Genomic DNA, 17,009 nt, shown 5'->3' on the forward strand with positions numbered 1-17,009 from the left:
ATCCCATAGCAACCAGTCAATGATTAGCCTTTATTCAGCCACGTGCAGGTAGAATAGTGAAAGCCCCACGGCTGTGGAACAAGGTAGCCAATCACATTCCCTGCTGGTCCCAGAACCTTGGCTTCTTCTCTACTCCCTGGTCATAAAACAGTATGGCGGCCATGTTGCTCGTTGTTATAGCAACTAAAACTGTGTGGATCCTACAACCAAAACAGGCGGAGGTTTATCTTTATTAGGTGATTATTTCTGAACAGAGCGTCCCTCACTCCTGGGCGTCTCTTTAGACAGAGCCAAAATATAAAGTTGCGCGGCTTCCAGCATCCCCGGTTTATCTACACGGTGACCCTTCAGCAGAAGCCGAGAAGGTGGAGGATCCTTTGCTGAATTGGCTGCATTTCTAGGGTCTTCGCTTGGCACGGCGAGTTCTTTCCCAGATTTATGGCGGCAGAAAAGGACACCTTGCACTTTCTAGTGTCCGGCATTCTTACACGGGGGGGGGCAGAAGAGCATTGTGGGACGGATCCCTAGATAAACCACAAGCAAAACAAGCCCGAATATTCCCTTATTACAAGTCTGAGGCAGATAAGGTGCCATTACACGGCGCTCTCATTATCCACAAAGCTTGGGGGATGCACCACTTCAGAGAACCGGCCGTAAATTATCTCTCTGGAATCCTCGACTCCATCCAACTTTAGTTTTCTTCTAATGAGACGCTGGGAATATCTATTTTTTCCTATAGCGTCGATTCCCCCAGCATGGCTCATTGTTATAAGTGGCTGCGTAGTAAGGAGGTCTCATTTGGATCCTTCTGGTGAGGAAGAGACATGGAGAGAAGAGAAGCAGGCGGTGGCCTCCAGGGATGGTCCGTGTGTTGCCCTCTTCCAGCCACTTCCACTGAGGGTCCAACCAGGAGAGGCGGCCGGGGGAAACCGACTCAGATTCCAACGTTCAAGAGGCAGAAGCTTCCAAGCACCAAGTCTGTAAGTGATTTAGAGAGGTTTCTCCTTCATATTTGCTTTTCTCTTCTGAATATGCAAGTTGTCTTGTTCCACTTGGCCAAAAACCCTTGTGTTCATGTGTTGGCCGCTCACCAACTGGTCCTGGGCCTACCTTCAGGGTTTGCCATTGAGTATTGGCCTGGGGTCTTCAGGAAGGTCCAGAACTATACTGATGGCATGGTCAACTGGACCTTGATGGTATTAATGAGTAATATGACTCTCATTGGTTCAAGTAGGGATGACATGACTTGTAGCAGCTACAAGAAGTCACTATGGAACCACAAATATCTGCACAATGTATCAGAAAGAACATTCTGAGTCTTCTTTTCTCTATTTATGTACCCCATGCAGCTCTTACATAGGGCGGCTTATTGATGATGACCCAGGAGGCCAGTCGGGGTACTGGGATATACCTTAAAGGGGAACTAAACCTAAACACAACGTTTTTTGAAAAGTAAATATCATTTCATGATCATGAGGTTTAATGTAATAATATGGTTTGGAACAGTTCAACTAAAGGGTTGAACTTGATGGAGCAGCTTTATCAGCGCTGTCTCAGTACTTGTACTTGATTTCAACTAAGAGGCTTAAAGGGGATGTTCACCTTTGAGTTAACAGTCAGTATAATGTAGAGAGTAATAGTCTGAGACAATTTGCAATTGGTCTTCATTTTTTATTATTTGTAGGCTATTTATTTAACTTTTTTATTCTGCAGTTCACAAGTTTATAGTTTTAGCAGCTATCTGGTTGCTAGGGTCCAAATTACCTTAGTAACCAGGGAGTGGTTTGAATGAGAGACTGGTATATGAATAGGGGAGGGGCTGAGTAGAAAGATAAGGAATAAAAAGTAACAATAACAATAAAACTGGAGTCTCACAGAGCAATAGGGTTTGGCTGCCGGGGTCAGTGACCCCCATTTGAAAGCTGGGAAGAGTTGGAAGAAGGGAAATAATTAAAAAAACTATAAAAAAATAAATAATGAAGACCAGTTGAAAAGTAGAGATGTAGCGAACTGTTCGCCGCCGAACTAGTTCGCGAACGCGGAAATTCGCGAACTTTTGACGATGTTCGCCATTTTGGGTTCACCGCGTTTTTTCGCCTCGGTTTTTTCCGCCGCGTTTTTTCGCCTTTGCGTATACATAGGAATAGCTTGCGGTTTTTTTGTTGGCGTTATTTTTTGGCGTTTTTTTTTTTTGCATTTTTTTGGCGGTTTTTTTACAAAGTATTTTTCAGAGAAATTTTTGCCCTTGATCCCCCTCCTGCATGTCACTGCCCAGGTCGTGGCACCCTTTAAACAACTTTAAAATCAGTTTTCTGGCCAGAAATGGCTTTTCTAGGTTTTAAAGTTCGCCTTCCCATTGAAGTCTATGGGGTTCGCAAAGTTCGCGAATATTCGCGAGTTTTGCCGAAAGTCCGCGAACGGGTCCGCGAACATTTTTGGCGATGTTCGCTACATCCCTATTGAAAAGTTGCGGATCCTGAGCATTCCAGTTAATAGATCCAAGCTACTGGTCCCAAGCATTCCAGATAATAGATCCCAAGCATTCCAGATAATAGATCCCAAGCTACGGCTCCCAAGCATTCCAGATAACAGATCCCTAGCTATGGTTCCCAAGCATTCCAGATAATAGATCCCAAGCATTCCAGTTAATAGATCCCAAGCATTCCAGTTAATAGATCCAAGCAACTGGTCCCAAGCATCCCAGATAATAGATCCCAAGCATTCCAGTTAATAGATCCCAAGCATTCCAGTTAATAGATCCCAAGCATTCCAGTTAATAGATCCAAGCTACTGGTCCCAAGCATCCCAGATAATAGATCCCAAGCATTCCAGTTAATAGATCCAAGCTACTGGTCCCAAGCATTCCAGATAATAGATCCCAAGCTACAGTTCCCAAGCATTCCAGATAATAGATCCCAAGCATTCCAGTTAATAGATCCAAGCTACTGGTCACAAGCATTCCAGATAATAGATCCCAAGCTATGGTTCACTAGCATTCCAGATAATAGATCCAAAGCATTCCAGTTAATAGATCCCAAGCTATGGGTCCCAAGCATTCCAGATAATAGATCCCAAGCTACGGGTCCCAAACATTCCAGATAACAGATCCCATACTAGTAACTGATTGTGGCACATTTAAAAGCCTCCCTCTCAGTTGATCCATCATCCTACAGAGTGGGGGGGTCCAATCAACTTATATTTTCCCATTTGGCCATACTCATGTAATAGTGGGGGTTTCAGTAATATATGTAGCCCCCCTACTGGCACTGGGGATACAGCGGGGTGGGGGGGGATCCACAAATGTGGAAAAAGGGTGGAATGTTCCACATGTGACCGTGCCACGTATGGTCCCTCGTATGCTATTTGGCCAGTGGCCCAACCATCCAGGCATTGTTGGCCTGTGTATGGGTGGCCTTTAGGGTTCTTCCATGTTTTTAAAATAAAGGGACACCACAAAGTCTTCAACTGTAGACCCCATAATGGGTGGGGCTTACCAGAAAGTGGGTGTGGTCTCTGCCAGTTCAGACGTGTGTCTGAGTAGACCTGGAAATAACCAGGGCAGGTTGCATTGGGTATTATGTAATAATGACAAAATGGCGGCGTTTCCTGGTGGTTCCGATATTAAGACCCATGTTCATGAGTTGACTTATCCTTGTAGACTGACCATAATGTTAATGGTGTCTGTGTCACAGGTGGCCTCCAGCTCAGATACCTACAAAGCCCAGAAGCAGTGCCCAGAAAATGCTGCCCGTGAGAGGGGCCGAGTCCGTACCTTGAGGCAGGCCTTCCTCTCGCTGCAGGCCGCACTTCCATCCGTCCCCCCTGACACCAAACTCTCCAAGCTGGACGTGCTCGTCCTGGCCACCAGTTATATTGCCCACCTGACTCAGACCTTGGACCAGGACGGACAGGGACCCGACAGCAGTCAGATCAGCAGGGGTCCTGGGTACCTACACCCCATAAAGGTAAGGCATGGCTGAGAGGATGGAAGGAGATATGACTGAGTGTAGGTTATAGTGGTACCTACTGTACCTTTCCACTCCACATCACATTTTCTGGTTTATCATCCAATCTATTGTTGGGTCTGGCAACCCGAGGGCCTATCCCAGCATCCTCCTATCCAGGGCTGAATCCTAGGGCATTATCCTTGCCAGGCCCTCTATAATGGGAACCTGAATCTGCCCTTGGTTATTTGTGAGAGTGACACTATGGTGCTCCTCCAACCTTCTTCTCCCCTGATATGGTATGGGTTTGGCCCTCTGTGGGACAAGAGCTGCTCATTCTTTCTTTCCTGCCCTCCTCAACCTGCTGAGGCATTCAACTATTGGCTTCTACACCTGCCAATCATGGGTCTGGGCATATTTCTTAGGCACCTTGATGTTCTTCCTGCAGCTTCAGACTGGACCACCCTTCTATGTTTCCCTCTATTCTGTACTGGGCTCCACCCCCTTTCTAGAATATGTTAGCGTGCTTTGCTCCATTTCCCCCCCCCCCCCCTGGTGGTTAAGCCTGGTAACTGCAAGTAACCTATACTCATTCTACAACCCTTTGCTGCCACCTTGTGGTTGAAGATATATATTGCCATCAAAGGGGCAGTATAATTCACTTTTCTAATATTAGTTCAATGAATAGGACCTGTGATGAATATACTTTTTACCTTTTATTTTAATAATAAAATATGTATGTTTTTTGTTATTTCTTACACTAAACTGTACTTTCAGACTATATATATATATTGTACAGGCATCTGATCCCTTATCTGGAAACCAATTATCCTGAAAGCTCCGAATTACGGAAAGCCCATCTCCCATAGGCTCCATTTTAATCAGTCATTCCCTTTTCTCTGTAATAATAAAACAGAACCTTGTAATTGATCCCAACTAAGATATAATTACCCCTTATTGGGGCAGAACAGCCCTATTGGGTTTATTTAATGGTTAAATGATTCCCTTTTCTCTGTAATAATAAAACAGTACCTGTAATTGATCCCAACTAAGATATAATTACCCCTTATTGGGGGCAGAACAGCCCTATTGGGTTTATTTCATGGTTAAATGATTCCCTTTTCTCTGTAATAATAAAACAGTACCTGTACTTGATCCCAACTAAGATATAATTACCCCTTATTGGGGGCAGAACAGCCCTATTGGGTTTATTTAATGGTTAAATGATTCCCTTTTCTCTGTAATAATAAAACAGTACCTGTACTTGATCCCAACTAAGATATAATTACCCCTTATTGGGGGCAGAACAGCCCTATTGGGTTTATTTCATGGTTAAATGATTCCCTTTTCTCTGTAATAATAAAACAGTACCTGTACTTGATCCCAACTAAGATATAATTACCCCTTATTGGGGCAGAACAGCCCTATTGGGTTTATTTCATGGTTAAATGATTCCCTTTTCTCTGTAATAATAAAACAGTACCTGTACTTGATCCCAACTAAGATATAATTACCCCTTATTGGGGGCAGAACAGCCCTATTGGGTTTATTTAATGGTTAAATGATTCCCTTTTCTCTGTAATAATAAAACAGTACCTGTACTTGATCCCAACTAAGATATAATTACCCCTTATTGGGGGCAGAACAGCCCTATTGGGTTTATTTAATGGTTAAATGATTCCCTTTTCTCTGTAATAATAAAACAGTACCTGTACTTGATCCCAACTAAGATATAATTACCCTTTATTGGGGGCAGAACAGCCCTATTGGGTTTATTTAATGGTTAAATGATTCCCTTTTCTCTGTAATAATAAAACAGTACCTGTACTTGATCCCAACTAAGATATAATTACCCCTTATTGGGGGCAGAACAGCCCTATTTGGTTTAATTAATGTTTTATTGATTTTTTAGTAGAATTAAGGTATGGAGATCCAAATTACGGAAAGACCCCTTATCCGGAATACCCTTGGTCCCGAGCATTCTGGATAATGGGTCCTATACCTGCTTGTATAATGAGCCAGGGTTAGGGGGGGGTTGTTTGTACAGATCAAGACAATTGAGAGCTCAGCACCATATCCCAGAGTGCTTCAGGAGTGACTCCCATGTTTTTTTGCTTTGCAGAAGTGGCCAATGAGAGCGCGGCTGTACGGCGGGGGCCTGGGAGCAGAAGTACATGAAGGCTACGCGGCAACCAATGACTAGTCCTGCCTCCTGGAATATCTTGTTTGTATTTATTCTACACTCATTACCCTGAGCACTGGGTATAATAAAAAAAACATCTTCTGTCTTCCATACAAGGGTTAATTCTAATCACACAGTAACGAACCAATAAGAGGGGGCCCATGGTACTGTTTGGGTGTCTGATGCTAAAAAGAAAATGTTTTAATGCCCCCAGGACTGAGCCAATGACCAAAGAGCACTAGGGGCATGGAGGAATCTCATTGGAGGATCTTCTTGCATTAAGTGGGCTGTTGGCCCTGGAGAGATGGAGAGATTGTTACCGAGTGGTGTTTCTTTGAGAATCCCTCCCTGATGTTACTGGGCCAGTATGCTCTAAGCAGCCTGCTGGGGTACAATACTGGGGTGGAAGGTTTATTTCCCCTTTAATATTGGGCTTTACAGCTTTGCAAACATTTCCAGGGATCTGAACAATTCCATGAAACCATTTAGGGCACCGTGGGCTCCATCTCTAGTTGTACAAGCAGTAAGATACAAAGTGCCGCACATTAGGAGACCCTGAGCACCGCAGACATCTAACGCTCCAGCCAAACCCCCAAAGCTGTGCTCTGCTAGTACAGGATACCAGCTGGAATGAATCTTGGGATGAGCCATAAGGGTCATTTTTGTGGCCCTACAGTTTGTAAATATATTTTTGTATCAAAGTGCTGTCAATAAACTCAACTAAAACACATGGGTGTTATGGTTTCCTCTATTGTTAGGGAGCTAGAGAGTGACCTACAGCTCTTAACTCTTGGTAGTGACCTACAGCTCTTAACTCTTGGTAGTGACCTACAGCTCTTAACTCTTGGTAGTGACCTACAGCTCTTAACTCTTGGTAGTGACCTACAGCTCTTAACTCTTGGTAGTGACCTACAGCTCTTAACTCTTGGTTAGTGACCTACAGCTCTTAACTCTTGGTAGTGACCCACAGCTCTTAACTCTTGGTAGTGACCTACAGCTCTTAACTCTTGGTAGTGACCTACAGCTCTTAACTCTTGGTAGTGACCTACAGCTCTTAACTCTTGGTAGTGACCCACAGCTCTTAACTCTTGGTAGTGACCTACAGCTCTTAACTCTTGGTTAGTGACCTACAGCTCTTAACTCTTGGTAGTGACCCACAGCTCTTAACTCTTGGTTAGTGACCTACAACATTTAACCCTTGGTAGTGACCTACAGCTCTTAACTCTTGGTTAGTGACCTACAGCTCTTAACTCTTGGTAGTGACCTACAGCTCTTAACTCTTGGTAGTGACCTACAGCTCTTAACTCTTGGTTAGTGACCTACAGCTCTTAACTCTTGGTTAGTGACCTACAACATTTAACCCTTGGTAGTGACCTACAGCTCTTAACTCTTGGTTAGTGACCTACAACATTTAACCCTTGGTAGTGACCTACAACTCTTAACTCTTGGTAGTGACACATCAGCATAATCTGGATGGCAATGTCTTGGAGACTGATAGACCAGTAAGTAGCATTGGTCATTAATAGCGAGGAATGCAAGTTCTCCTGTTGAGTAAAATAATTAGTTGGCACCCAGTCAACTTGGTCTCTGTCCCAAAGTACAAAGTGTTACCCCGATCCCATATTTCTCCAGCAAGATCAGTAATTAGCCAATATAGTGGGGGAAGACACACATTCCCATAATGAAACAGATGGGCCGGGAGTGACACATTACAAAAACAACAAATTCTCGGCTCCGGGGGGTGGGAATGATGTTACTGAGCTGCTGGTTGCTCTCCCCCCCCCCCCAGGGGTAACTCAAGGCTGTGGGTAAATATGGGGGATGGAAAGGGTCCAAGAGGTTCTACTGCTGACAGCACAATAATATAAAGGGAAGAGACAATGCTAAATAGTTGAATTGCAGCCATTGTTGTTAATTAGCAAAATCAAAGAGGCCAAACGCAGAGAGGAAATGAACTCCCTACAGGCCCGTTGCACTTTCCTTTCCTTAAATCCAGATGCAGAGAGAGAGATGAGCCCGACTGTCTGCACAAGGTACAGGATCATTAGCCCAACTGCAGGGACATCTCAGCTTGAAATGCGTGTTCCCTACAGCAATATGTCCATTTGCTTCATGTGTTTGTGGTTTTATGGTTTCCCCTACGTAGCCTCAATGTCCCCCCGACACCCATATCTGAAACATCTCCTTCCTCTGGGAACATCAGTCTTTCCAAGCCTCTCCAGTAGTGCTTTGGTCTTCAGATACTCTAAGGGACAAAGAACCCGATGGAACTTGGCCCCAGTCTCAGAGACTTAGGAGATATGGGATTTAGGAAGGAGGCTGCTGGAATAGGAAGGGGCCCATAAGCCAGGGTTCCCCAACCTTTTTTACCCTTTGAGCAGCACTTAAATATAAAAAAGTTGGGGAGCAAGTTCTTAGGAGGTGACCAAAAATGGCTGTGATTGGTTATATGGTGGCCCAATGTAGACTGGCAGACTACAGAAGGCTCCAAAATGTGTCTCCAAGTTGGCAATTCTAAAAATTTTAAAATCAAAACCTGCTTTGAGGCCACTGGGAGCAACATCCAAGGGTTTGGGGAGCAACATGTTGCCCCCGAGCCACTGGTTGGGGGTCACTGCTATAAGCTGTCGTAGCTCGTAGAAACTGTAGAATGATTTGCTCAATGAGGCAACTTTCTAGTGAATTATCATAGAGTCTATACCAGATAGGCTTATTAGCCGTAGACTTGAGATTAATCTCTATGGCAGCTCAATTCAATGCAGCATTGGCCCTTGCAACCCAGTGCACTATTAATTTCTATCCACCTACACCAGTGGTTCCCAACCTTCCTAATGCCATGACCCTTTAATACAGTTCCTCATGTTGTGGTGACCCCCCAACCATAAAATTTTCGTTGCTACTTCATATCTTACCTCCAATACTGCTGCTTTCTACACAGTAGCTGCTCTCTACACATGTGTGACTGGTCCACATAAGTACATTATGGCACCAACCCTGTAACATACACCTGTATTTGTACGGGGTGTATGTGATTGGGTTGGCGCGATGATGTCATCACGCTGGGTACGTGTATGTGGGCGTGTCTGTATGTGGGTGTACCTGCCTGGAGATTGATAGAGGATCAGTGTCTTGGTTCCTAAGACCATCGGAATTATGTGTTTTCCGATGGTCATAGGCGACCCCTGTGAAAGCCCAAGGGGTGTCCCGACCCACAGGTTGGGAACCACTGACCTACACCGACCCTAGCCCTGGGCAGGGGAGTATAAAAATGAAATGCCTCAGTGGGGGTTGTGATGGGGAAGTTCATTGGAGAGGGAAGCTCCGGGGAAGGTCCAGGGTCCACTGCCCAGAACCCATGCAAAAAGTAAAGAGTTGCCTGAATCCCTCAAACCTGCAGCTCCCAGACCAACCAAAGTACCACTGATGCCCTAACTGGAATATTCTAGTGATGGAGATTCTGTATAGTAAAGGCCCAAGAACATGGACACCAGTCAGTGGATAAACGAAAAGTTGGCAGATCCCTCAGTAGCCACAGATGAGACAAGTCAGATGAGGGGGATGGGGGTATTGGACAACTCTCCATATTGTCTTCTATGTTCCAGGCCTTTATTGGTCCTTTATCTACAAAGACAGTTGAGGTCGGTGTGAGGATTGACGGGTTCTACAGCCTCCGTTATGACCGAATCGAACAAGTGGGGCCCTTCCCTGAGCCTCTCTATGTCACTCAGGCCTAATGACACCCACAATCCTCTCTCCCAAGATGGCGTTATCCTTACGCCCAGGCGCGCTCCTGGAACTGTATCAGAACAAAAAGGGGGAGGCGACCAAAGTGCTTTGACACAATTTTATTGCTCTTTGTATCACCAAAAATATCTTTACATATAAATCATGGAATGACACAACAGTGAAAGATTCGAACACATCTTATAAACATGAAAATCTTTATTGCAAACATATAATGTTTGGCAACAATTCAGTGCAATTAACAATCCCCGCAAGGAATGAATTGGTTTCATGTTGGCTTGGTCACTTACTGAGCCCAAAGCCGAAATACAAAAGGACACGACATCTCACAAGAAGCAGAGAGACTCGGTGGGGAGGGAACACGAGATATGTTGCAACCTGAGCAGAAGATACAGTAAGCCACGCCTCCTGAGTAGAACTCTACTGAAGTCACCTGGTACTGATCTTAAACTGTCACACACACAGCAATCAATGGAGGGCAAAGGGCAATTCCGATCAAATTAAACATTAACTACGATCATGAATCGAAGCTGTAGTGCATAACGATATCATCAGTGGTGGTAAGTGACCACTCACGTTGCACGGATCATTGGTACTTATTGATTATACAAAATAACTGGTTGTAGAAAATAAACAGTCACCTTGGCATTATACGACCTGACTAAAGAACCGGCCCATTCTAATATCCAGATAATTAACCATTTGTGGGTGCACTTATCATGGCCCATTACATCATTCTTCATTTTCTGCCTCAGTGAACCCCGCCCCTTTTTACCTCTATAGAAATTTCCAGTTTTGACAACATTAAATCCACACACAAAGTCACACACTTGTTACACTCACAGTGGTTTCTGTTCGGAAACAACCCAAGGCAATGGCTGCACCGCAGGGAAATAGTGCACAGAGAGTACTGACCCAAAACACACAGTGTTAAGGGTAAACTAAGGTCTCTCACAAAATACTTAGAACTAGAACCCGGAACATTCAAAAATCAACCAAAAATTAGGATACCTAAAGGCCACTATACCCCCTTTATAAACTTTAATTCAGTGAATAGAGCTTGTGTGTAAAATACTTTTTGCCTATTGTTTTAAATAGGAAATGCATATGGTTACTGTTATTTCTTGTACTAAACATTCATACTTCCTGTTCCTAACGAGCACAAGAAAAAAAAAAAATCAACAGCTCACTGAGAAGCTTCATTATAATCAGCTGCTGCTTATCTAAAAGCCTAACAGGCTGTAAATGGGGGGAAGAGAGGGGCTGTTTATATAATGGCTTCTCGAAAGGCTGCTGATTTGTTTTGACTGTGCTTGTAGGGAACAGGAAGTAGAATGTGACTTTAATTTCAGTTTGCCAGAAATAACAAAAACATACATATTTCAAAATTAAATCAATAGACAAATGTTATGAGCACCCTTTTTAAACATTCACTGAACTGTGATTCATGTTTAAAATGAGGTGTACTGCCCCTTTAATAAGGCATTTTCAGAGATACCTAGGATACCTAAAGGCCACTATACCCCCTTTTCAAACTTTAATTCAGTGAATAGAGCTTGTGTGTAAAATACTTTTTGCCTATTGTTTTAAATAGGAAATGCATATGGTTACGGTTATTTCTTGTACTAAACATTTATACTTCCTGTTCCTAACGAGCACAAGAAAAAAAATAATCAACAGCTCACTGAGAAGCCTCATTATAATAAGCTGCTGCTTATCTAAAAGCCTAACAGGCTGCAAATGGGGGGGAAGAGAGGGGGCTGTTTATATAATGGCTTCTCGAAAGGCTGCTGATTTGTTTTCACTGTGCTTGTAAGGAACAGGAAGTAGAATGTGGTAATAATAAAAAATACAAAAGGTTTGACTTAGGGATTATGGGAAATAAAGTGAGAGGAACACATTTAACAGCCTCTGTAGTTCTGGGGCCATTTTTAGTGTTCAGAATGGACTTCCAAAATACCAGAATATTTCCCACTGGCCATTCTCCACCTGGAACAATCTCCCCAAACCAAAGGCAAAGTCAAAATATACTTCAAGCCAATTCTATATCCAAGTAATCTGGCCTGATGTTGGAACCATCTGATGGGCCCCTCATGTTGGAACCATCCGACAGGCCCCTCATGTTGGAACCATCCGATAGGCACCTCATGTTGGAACCATCCGATAGGCACCTCATGTTGGAACCATCCGATAGGCAACTCATGTTGGAACCATCCGATAGGCACCTCATGTTGGAACCATCCGATAGGCACCTCATGTTGGAACCATCCGATAGGCACCTCATGTTGGAACCATCCGATAGGCCCCTCATGTTGGAACCATCCGATAGGCCCCTCATGTTGGAACCATCCGATAGGCCCCTCATGTTGGAACCATCCGATAGGCCCCTCATGTTGGAACCATCTGATAGGCCCCTCATGTTGGAACCATCTGTCCTACAATATATCTCCACCAGTGCCGAGCCATTACATGGAGATCTCACATAGCAACGGGGGATATAGGATAGGCCCAGTACCACATCCAACATGTAAGAGGGCAGAAAAGGGGAAAACAATGATTAATTTTCAAGCAAAACACAAAAAAAAATCCATCAACATTAAATTCATGATGTCATGGCCACACCCCTCTATTTTTTTTATAAACCCGCCTCTCTGGGTGGAAAAAACAGAACAAATGGCAGATCAACAAGGTTTTCTAACCCTGTTCCGTGGTTTGCACACACACAGACAGACGGACGCACACACACAGTACTACGGTCCTCAATAACATATGAAGTATTTAGTAGATCATCTTCTTAGCATTTATATAACTAGACTGCTTCATAAATAAATATTGTGCGCGAGTGGTCTCTCAGGATGTTGCAGTCTCCAACCATCACAACCACAGGAACCAAGAAGGCATCAGATGAATACAGATCCCACCCCTATTGGTGCCCAATAGGTACATGATTATATTTGTTTATATTACTCTATTACCCAAGGCCATCACGGGCTGCCTGGGGGAACCAACCACCAGAACCTGCTGACTGCAAGAACGTTCATGTGTATATAAGTGGTATCTCTGCCACCTTCTACATCAGTTTGCACCCAGAGGCTATCACTGGTTGCCAATGAAAGGTGGAGAACCTTGGGAAGACCATGAAACCTTCCACCGTTGAATCACTGATGATGAGTCTACAGCTAGCCACCCACTTAGTAATCAACCCATCCAGCTGGACCATCTGCCCCTCAAACTGGATTCCCAAAAGTCCAACCATATGTCCTAGGTGAAGGCACCACAACTGATCAGCCAACACAAGAAGCCCAGGTGAGTCAATCTACTGCAGTGGTTCTCAACCATCCTTAATACAGTTCCTCATTTTGTGGTGACCCCCAACCATAAAATTATTCCTAAGACAATCGGAAATATGTGTTTTCTAAAGGTCTTAGGTGACCCCCAAAGGGGTCCCGACCCACCGGTTGACAACCACTGATCTACTGGGTCACCCATCAGGACAAATGTTATCAAACCATGTGGTCAGGACTCTTCACTGTAGATACCCTCAGCCTACTGGCAGCTTCAGCAACTTGGCACAAATGCACAATATAAGAGCACAAAGAGTGCCAAGTAGAAAGAAAAACTGCATTGGAGAGTTGAAGAGAAGGACCAATGTAAGTCCTCTATGACTGGCCCTGTTTGGGTCAGAACTTGGGCGGAACAATGCATGAGAAGAGGCTTCTGGGAGGATATTTGGATACAGTGCTCTATATATACATACTGTTGGGTTGTTGTGACTCATGAGAACCTTGGTAGTAGGTACAAGTACCTATTTAACCCAGACCTCTTCTAATTTAGAACAAAAGCACAGTATAAGGTACCACGGCACAGTTATAATTATTAATGCTTTATGCAAGTCTTTTTGATTGTTCTGACAGTTTTGGATTCAGATTTTCTTTCTTGTTTAGAGGTCACCGATAACTTTGGATGCCATGAATTTGGAGAAGCTGTATGAAAGCAGAAGGTGGAACTCTACTCTATGTGGACAGCAAACATACCAAGAACTGAGAGAAGCAGCCTGAGAGAAAGGTGCAATGATGTCCAGAACACAAGGAGAACCATCGGAAGTGGCCTTTAGGCTGAGATTGAGAAACTGAGACAAGAGGAACACAGAAGAGCAGCTTGGTTCAGCCTCATTGTGCTTCACCATCATGAATTGGCAGGACCGCGGAGAAGCTCCACAAGAACCAGCGACAGGGGCTTTCTGCTTCGGAAAGGCAGCCTAAGAGAAGAGGTTTGGTACCAACAAGGCCGAATCAGCCATTTCCACCACATCCTGGTTCAGTCCATTCCACCTTTATTCAGGAGGCACCTTAAAGGGAGGTCTCCTGTACTACGTACGAGTGCCCAGTGTCCGACCTGGTAAAGCCCGAAAGCTTCTCCTCCATCTCCTCCTTCTCGGAGTACTTTGCATTTCCATTGAGGAAACCGTTGCAGGATTTTTCCGTGACCAAGTCATGGGGAGGGCTGTGCTCGTCCTGCGCAGAGAAACAAGCGCGGTTGTTTAGTATGAGAGTGATATTAGGAGACAATTTGCAATTTTTTGTGGTTTTTTTTTTTTTTTTTTTTTTTAGTTATTTAGCTTTTTGTTTGGCAGCTCTTCAATTTGGAAAATTTAGCACTTATCCAGTCGCTAGGGTCTAAATTACACTAGCAACCAGGCAGTAGTATGAGACACTGGGAGATGAATAGAACAGGCGAAAATAAAAAGATAAGTAATTAAAAATAATAAAACTGGAGCCTCACAGAGCAACAGTTTTTTGGCTGCTGGGGTCAGTGACCCCCATTTGAAAGTTAGAAAGAGTCAGAAGAGAGAGGCACATAATACAAAAACTATAACAAATAAAAAAGGAAGACTAATTGAAAAGTTACAAGAATTGGCCATTCTATATCTAAAAGTCTATTGGCCGGTCTATATCTAAAAGTCTATTGGCCGGTCTATATCTAAAAGTCTATTGGCCATTCTATATCTCAAAGTCTATTGGCCATTCTATATCTCAAAGTCTATTGGCCATTCTATATCTCAAAGTCTATTGGCCATTCTATATCTCAAAGTCTATCTGGTCTATATCTAAAAGTCTATTGGCCATTCTATATCTCAAAGTCTATTGGCCATTCTATATCTCAAAGTCTATTGGCCATTCTATATCTCAAAGTCTATCTGGTCTATATCTAAAAGTCTATTGGCCATTCTATATCTCAAAGTCTATCTGGTCTATATCTCAAAGTCTATTGGCCATTCTATATCTCAAAGTCTATTGGCCATTCTATATCTCAAAGTCTATCTGGTCTATATCTAAAAGTCTATTGGCCATTCTATATCTCAAAGTCTATCTGGTCTATATCTAAAAGTCTATTGGCCATTCTATATCTCAAAGTCTATTGGCCATTCTATATCTCAAAGTCTATCTGGTCTATATCTATCTGGTCTACCATACTCAGGTATGGTAAAGCTTTCTGCAGAATAAATATGGCGTTCTAGATGGCACTATTGTGGTGAATCTATTGGCAGTAAAATGCCAAAATGCTTTTGCTGAGCTGAGCATGCTGGGACCTTTAGGTTACTATAGCTATAGGGTACAGAGACAGGAAGAGATGACAGAGCACTCATAGATAAACAAAATGATAGGCACACTCACATACGGTACCTGTAAGAGCCTGGGTGAGAGACAGTCTCCTACCTCTACAATGTGGGGCACCCCGTACCGCAGCTTCTCCCTGTACCTCTCTGGTAAGAAAAACAGCAGCTTGGGAAGGACCAAGTAGACGGTGCGGGGGTCAATATCGCGCCCCTTTGTTGGCCCTACAGAGTAGGAAACACAGTGAGTTACATAATGGTTCCCAAGCCCAGTGGTACTGGCACAAACAGTGCTGGAATAACCAGCGCCATGGCTAGTATGGGCAGAGTGAGGGCATTGCCATGACAACCCTATGGAGCTATGGCCCAACTAGGGTGCTGGGGGCAGTGAGACGTACCAGTTAGCAGACTGACAATCAGCCCCACGATGACCACGGTGGTGGAGTTATGGGCGCTGTACCACATGTACGAGAGGGAGTAGAACTTCTGCAGGCCCGACACACTGCAATGAAACACAGGGCAGCCATTACTCCATCGTGCACTAACCACCGAGGCAAATCCATTTACATCCATAAAATCCCGCTCACTTACCTCTTTTTGGCTGTCGGAGAGGTTAGTAATGTGCTCATCACAGTGGTAGTGAGATTCCCAAAGTCAGGAACGCTGGTGGCATTGAGCAGAGGAGGAGGGGGGACAGAAGGCATTCTTGTGACAAAGCTGCCAATTCCGATCCAAAAGGCCATAACTAGCCCCGCTGCCAGGCCACTCATAGCTCCCTGGGAATGGGGAAGGAAAAGGGTTAATATAGGGAAACACTATGGCACCCCCTACCCATATGTATAAATACAAATATACAGAGAGGGAATGTTCTGGGCACACAATAAGCTGTACCCCCATACTGTACTGTCTAAGGGAAACACTATGGCACCCCCTACCCATATGTATAAATACAAATATACAGAGAAGGAATGTTCTGGGCACACAATAAGCTGTACCCCCATACTGTACTGTCTAAGGGAAACACTATGGCACCCCCTACCCATATGTATAAATACAAATATACAGAGAAGGAATGTTCTGGGCCATAATAAGCTGTACCCCCATACTGTACTGTCTAAGGGAAACACTATGGCACCTCCTACCCATATGTATAAATACAAATATACAGAGAAGGAATGTTCTGGGCACACAATAAGCTGTACCCCCATACTGTACTGTCTAAGGGAAACACTATGGCACCTCCTACCCATATGTGTAAATACAAATATACAGAGAAGGAATGTTCTGGGCACACAATAAGCTGTACCCCCATACTGTACTGTCTAAGGGAAACACTATGGCACCCCTACCCATATGTATAAATACAAATATACAGAGAGGGAATGTTCTGGGCACACAATAAGCTGTACCCCCATACTGTACTGTCTAAGGGAAACACTATGGCACCCCCTACCCATATGTATAAATACAAATATACAGAGAAGGAATGTTCTGGGCACACAATAAGCTGTACCCCCATACTGTA

The 17,009-nt window shown here is 43.9% G+C and overlaps 2 protein-coding genes across 6 annotated transcripts in view; one reads left to right on the top strand and one right to left on the bottom strand.

The window, feature by feature from the left end:
• Nucleotides 1-689: 689 nt before the first annotated feature.
• LOC116411068 (transcription factor 23-like) lies at nucleotides 690-6,480 on the top strand. The gene is made up of 3 exons (XM_031902892.1): nucleotides 690-980; nucleotides 3,693-3,965; nucleotides 6,067-6,480. Exons 1-3 carry the CDS (start codon nucleotides 825-827, stop codon nucleotides 6,145-6,147), a joined length of 510 nt encoding a protein of 169 aa, XP_031758752.1. The 5' UTR covers nucleotides 690-824; the 3' UTR covers nucleotides 6,148-6,480.
• Nucleotides 6,481-9,956: 3,476 nt separating this feature from the next.
• The window catches only part of slc5a6 (solute carrier family 5 (sodium/multivitamin and iodide cotransporter), member 6), a 30,788-nt gene continuing 23,735 nt past the window's right edge, over nucleotides 9,957-17,009 (bottom strand). For 2 of the 5 annotated variants that reach the window (XM_031901639.1, XM_031901640.1), the window contains exons 13-16: nucleotides 16,076-16,260; nucleotides 15,883-15,986; nucleotides 15,546-15,709; nucleotides 9,957-14,384 (exon numbers count right to left, since the gene is read on the bottom strand). In XM_031901639.1, the coding sequence (XP_031757499.1) occupies nucleotides 14,220-14,384; nucleotides 15,546-15,709; nucleotides 15,883-15,986; nucleotides 16,076-16,260 (618 nt within the window). In that variant the 3' untranslated portion in view covers nucleotides 9,957-14,219. 5 annotated transcript variants of the gene reach the window in all.

Source organism: Xenopus tropicalis, chromosome 5 (assembly GCF_000004195.4).
Source record: "Xenopus tropicalis strain Nigerian chromosome 5, UCB_Xtro_10.0, whole genome shotgun sequence".
NCBI classification, from domain to species: domain Eukaryota; kingdom Metazoa; phylum Chordata; class Amphibia; order Anura; family Pipidae; genus Xenopus; species Xenopus tropicalis.

Excerpts from the sequence above, each read along its gene's own strand:
- LOC116411068 (XM_031902892.1), top strand. The coding sequence starts at position 825 with ATGGAGAGAAGAGAAGCAGGCGGTGGCCTCCAGGGATGGTCCGTGTGT. Across the intron at positions 981-3,692 it reads AGCTTCCAAGCACCAAGTCT|GTGGCCTCCAGCTCAGATAC; the intron begins GTAAGTGATTTA and ends TCTGTGTCACAG. Across the intron at positions 3,966-6,066 it reads GGTACCTACACCCCATAAAG|AAGTGGCCAATGAGAGCGCG; the intron begins GTAAGGCATGGC and ends TTTGCTTTGCAG.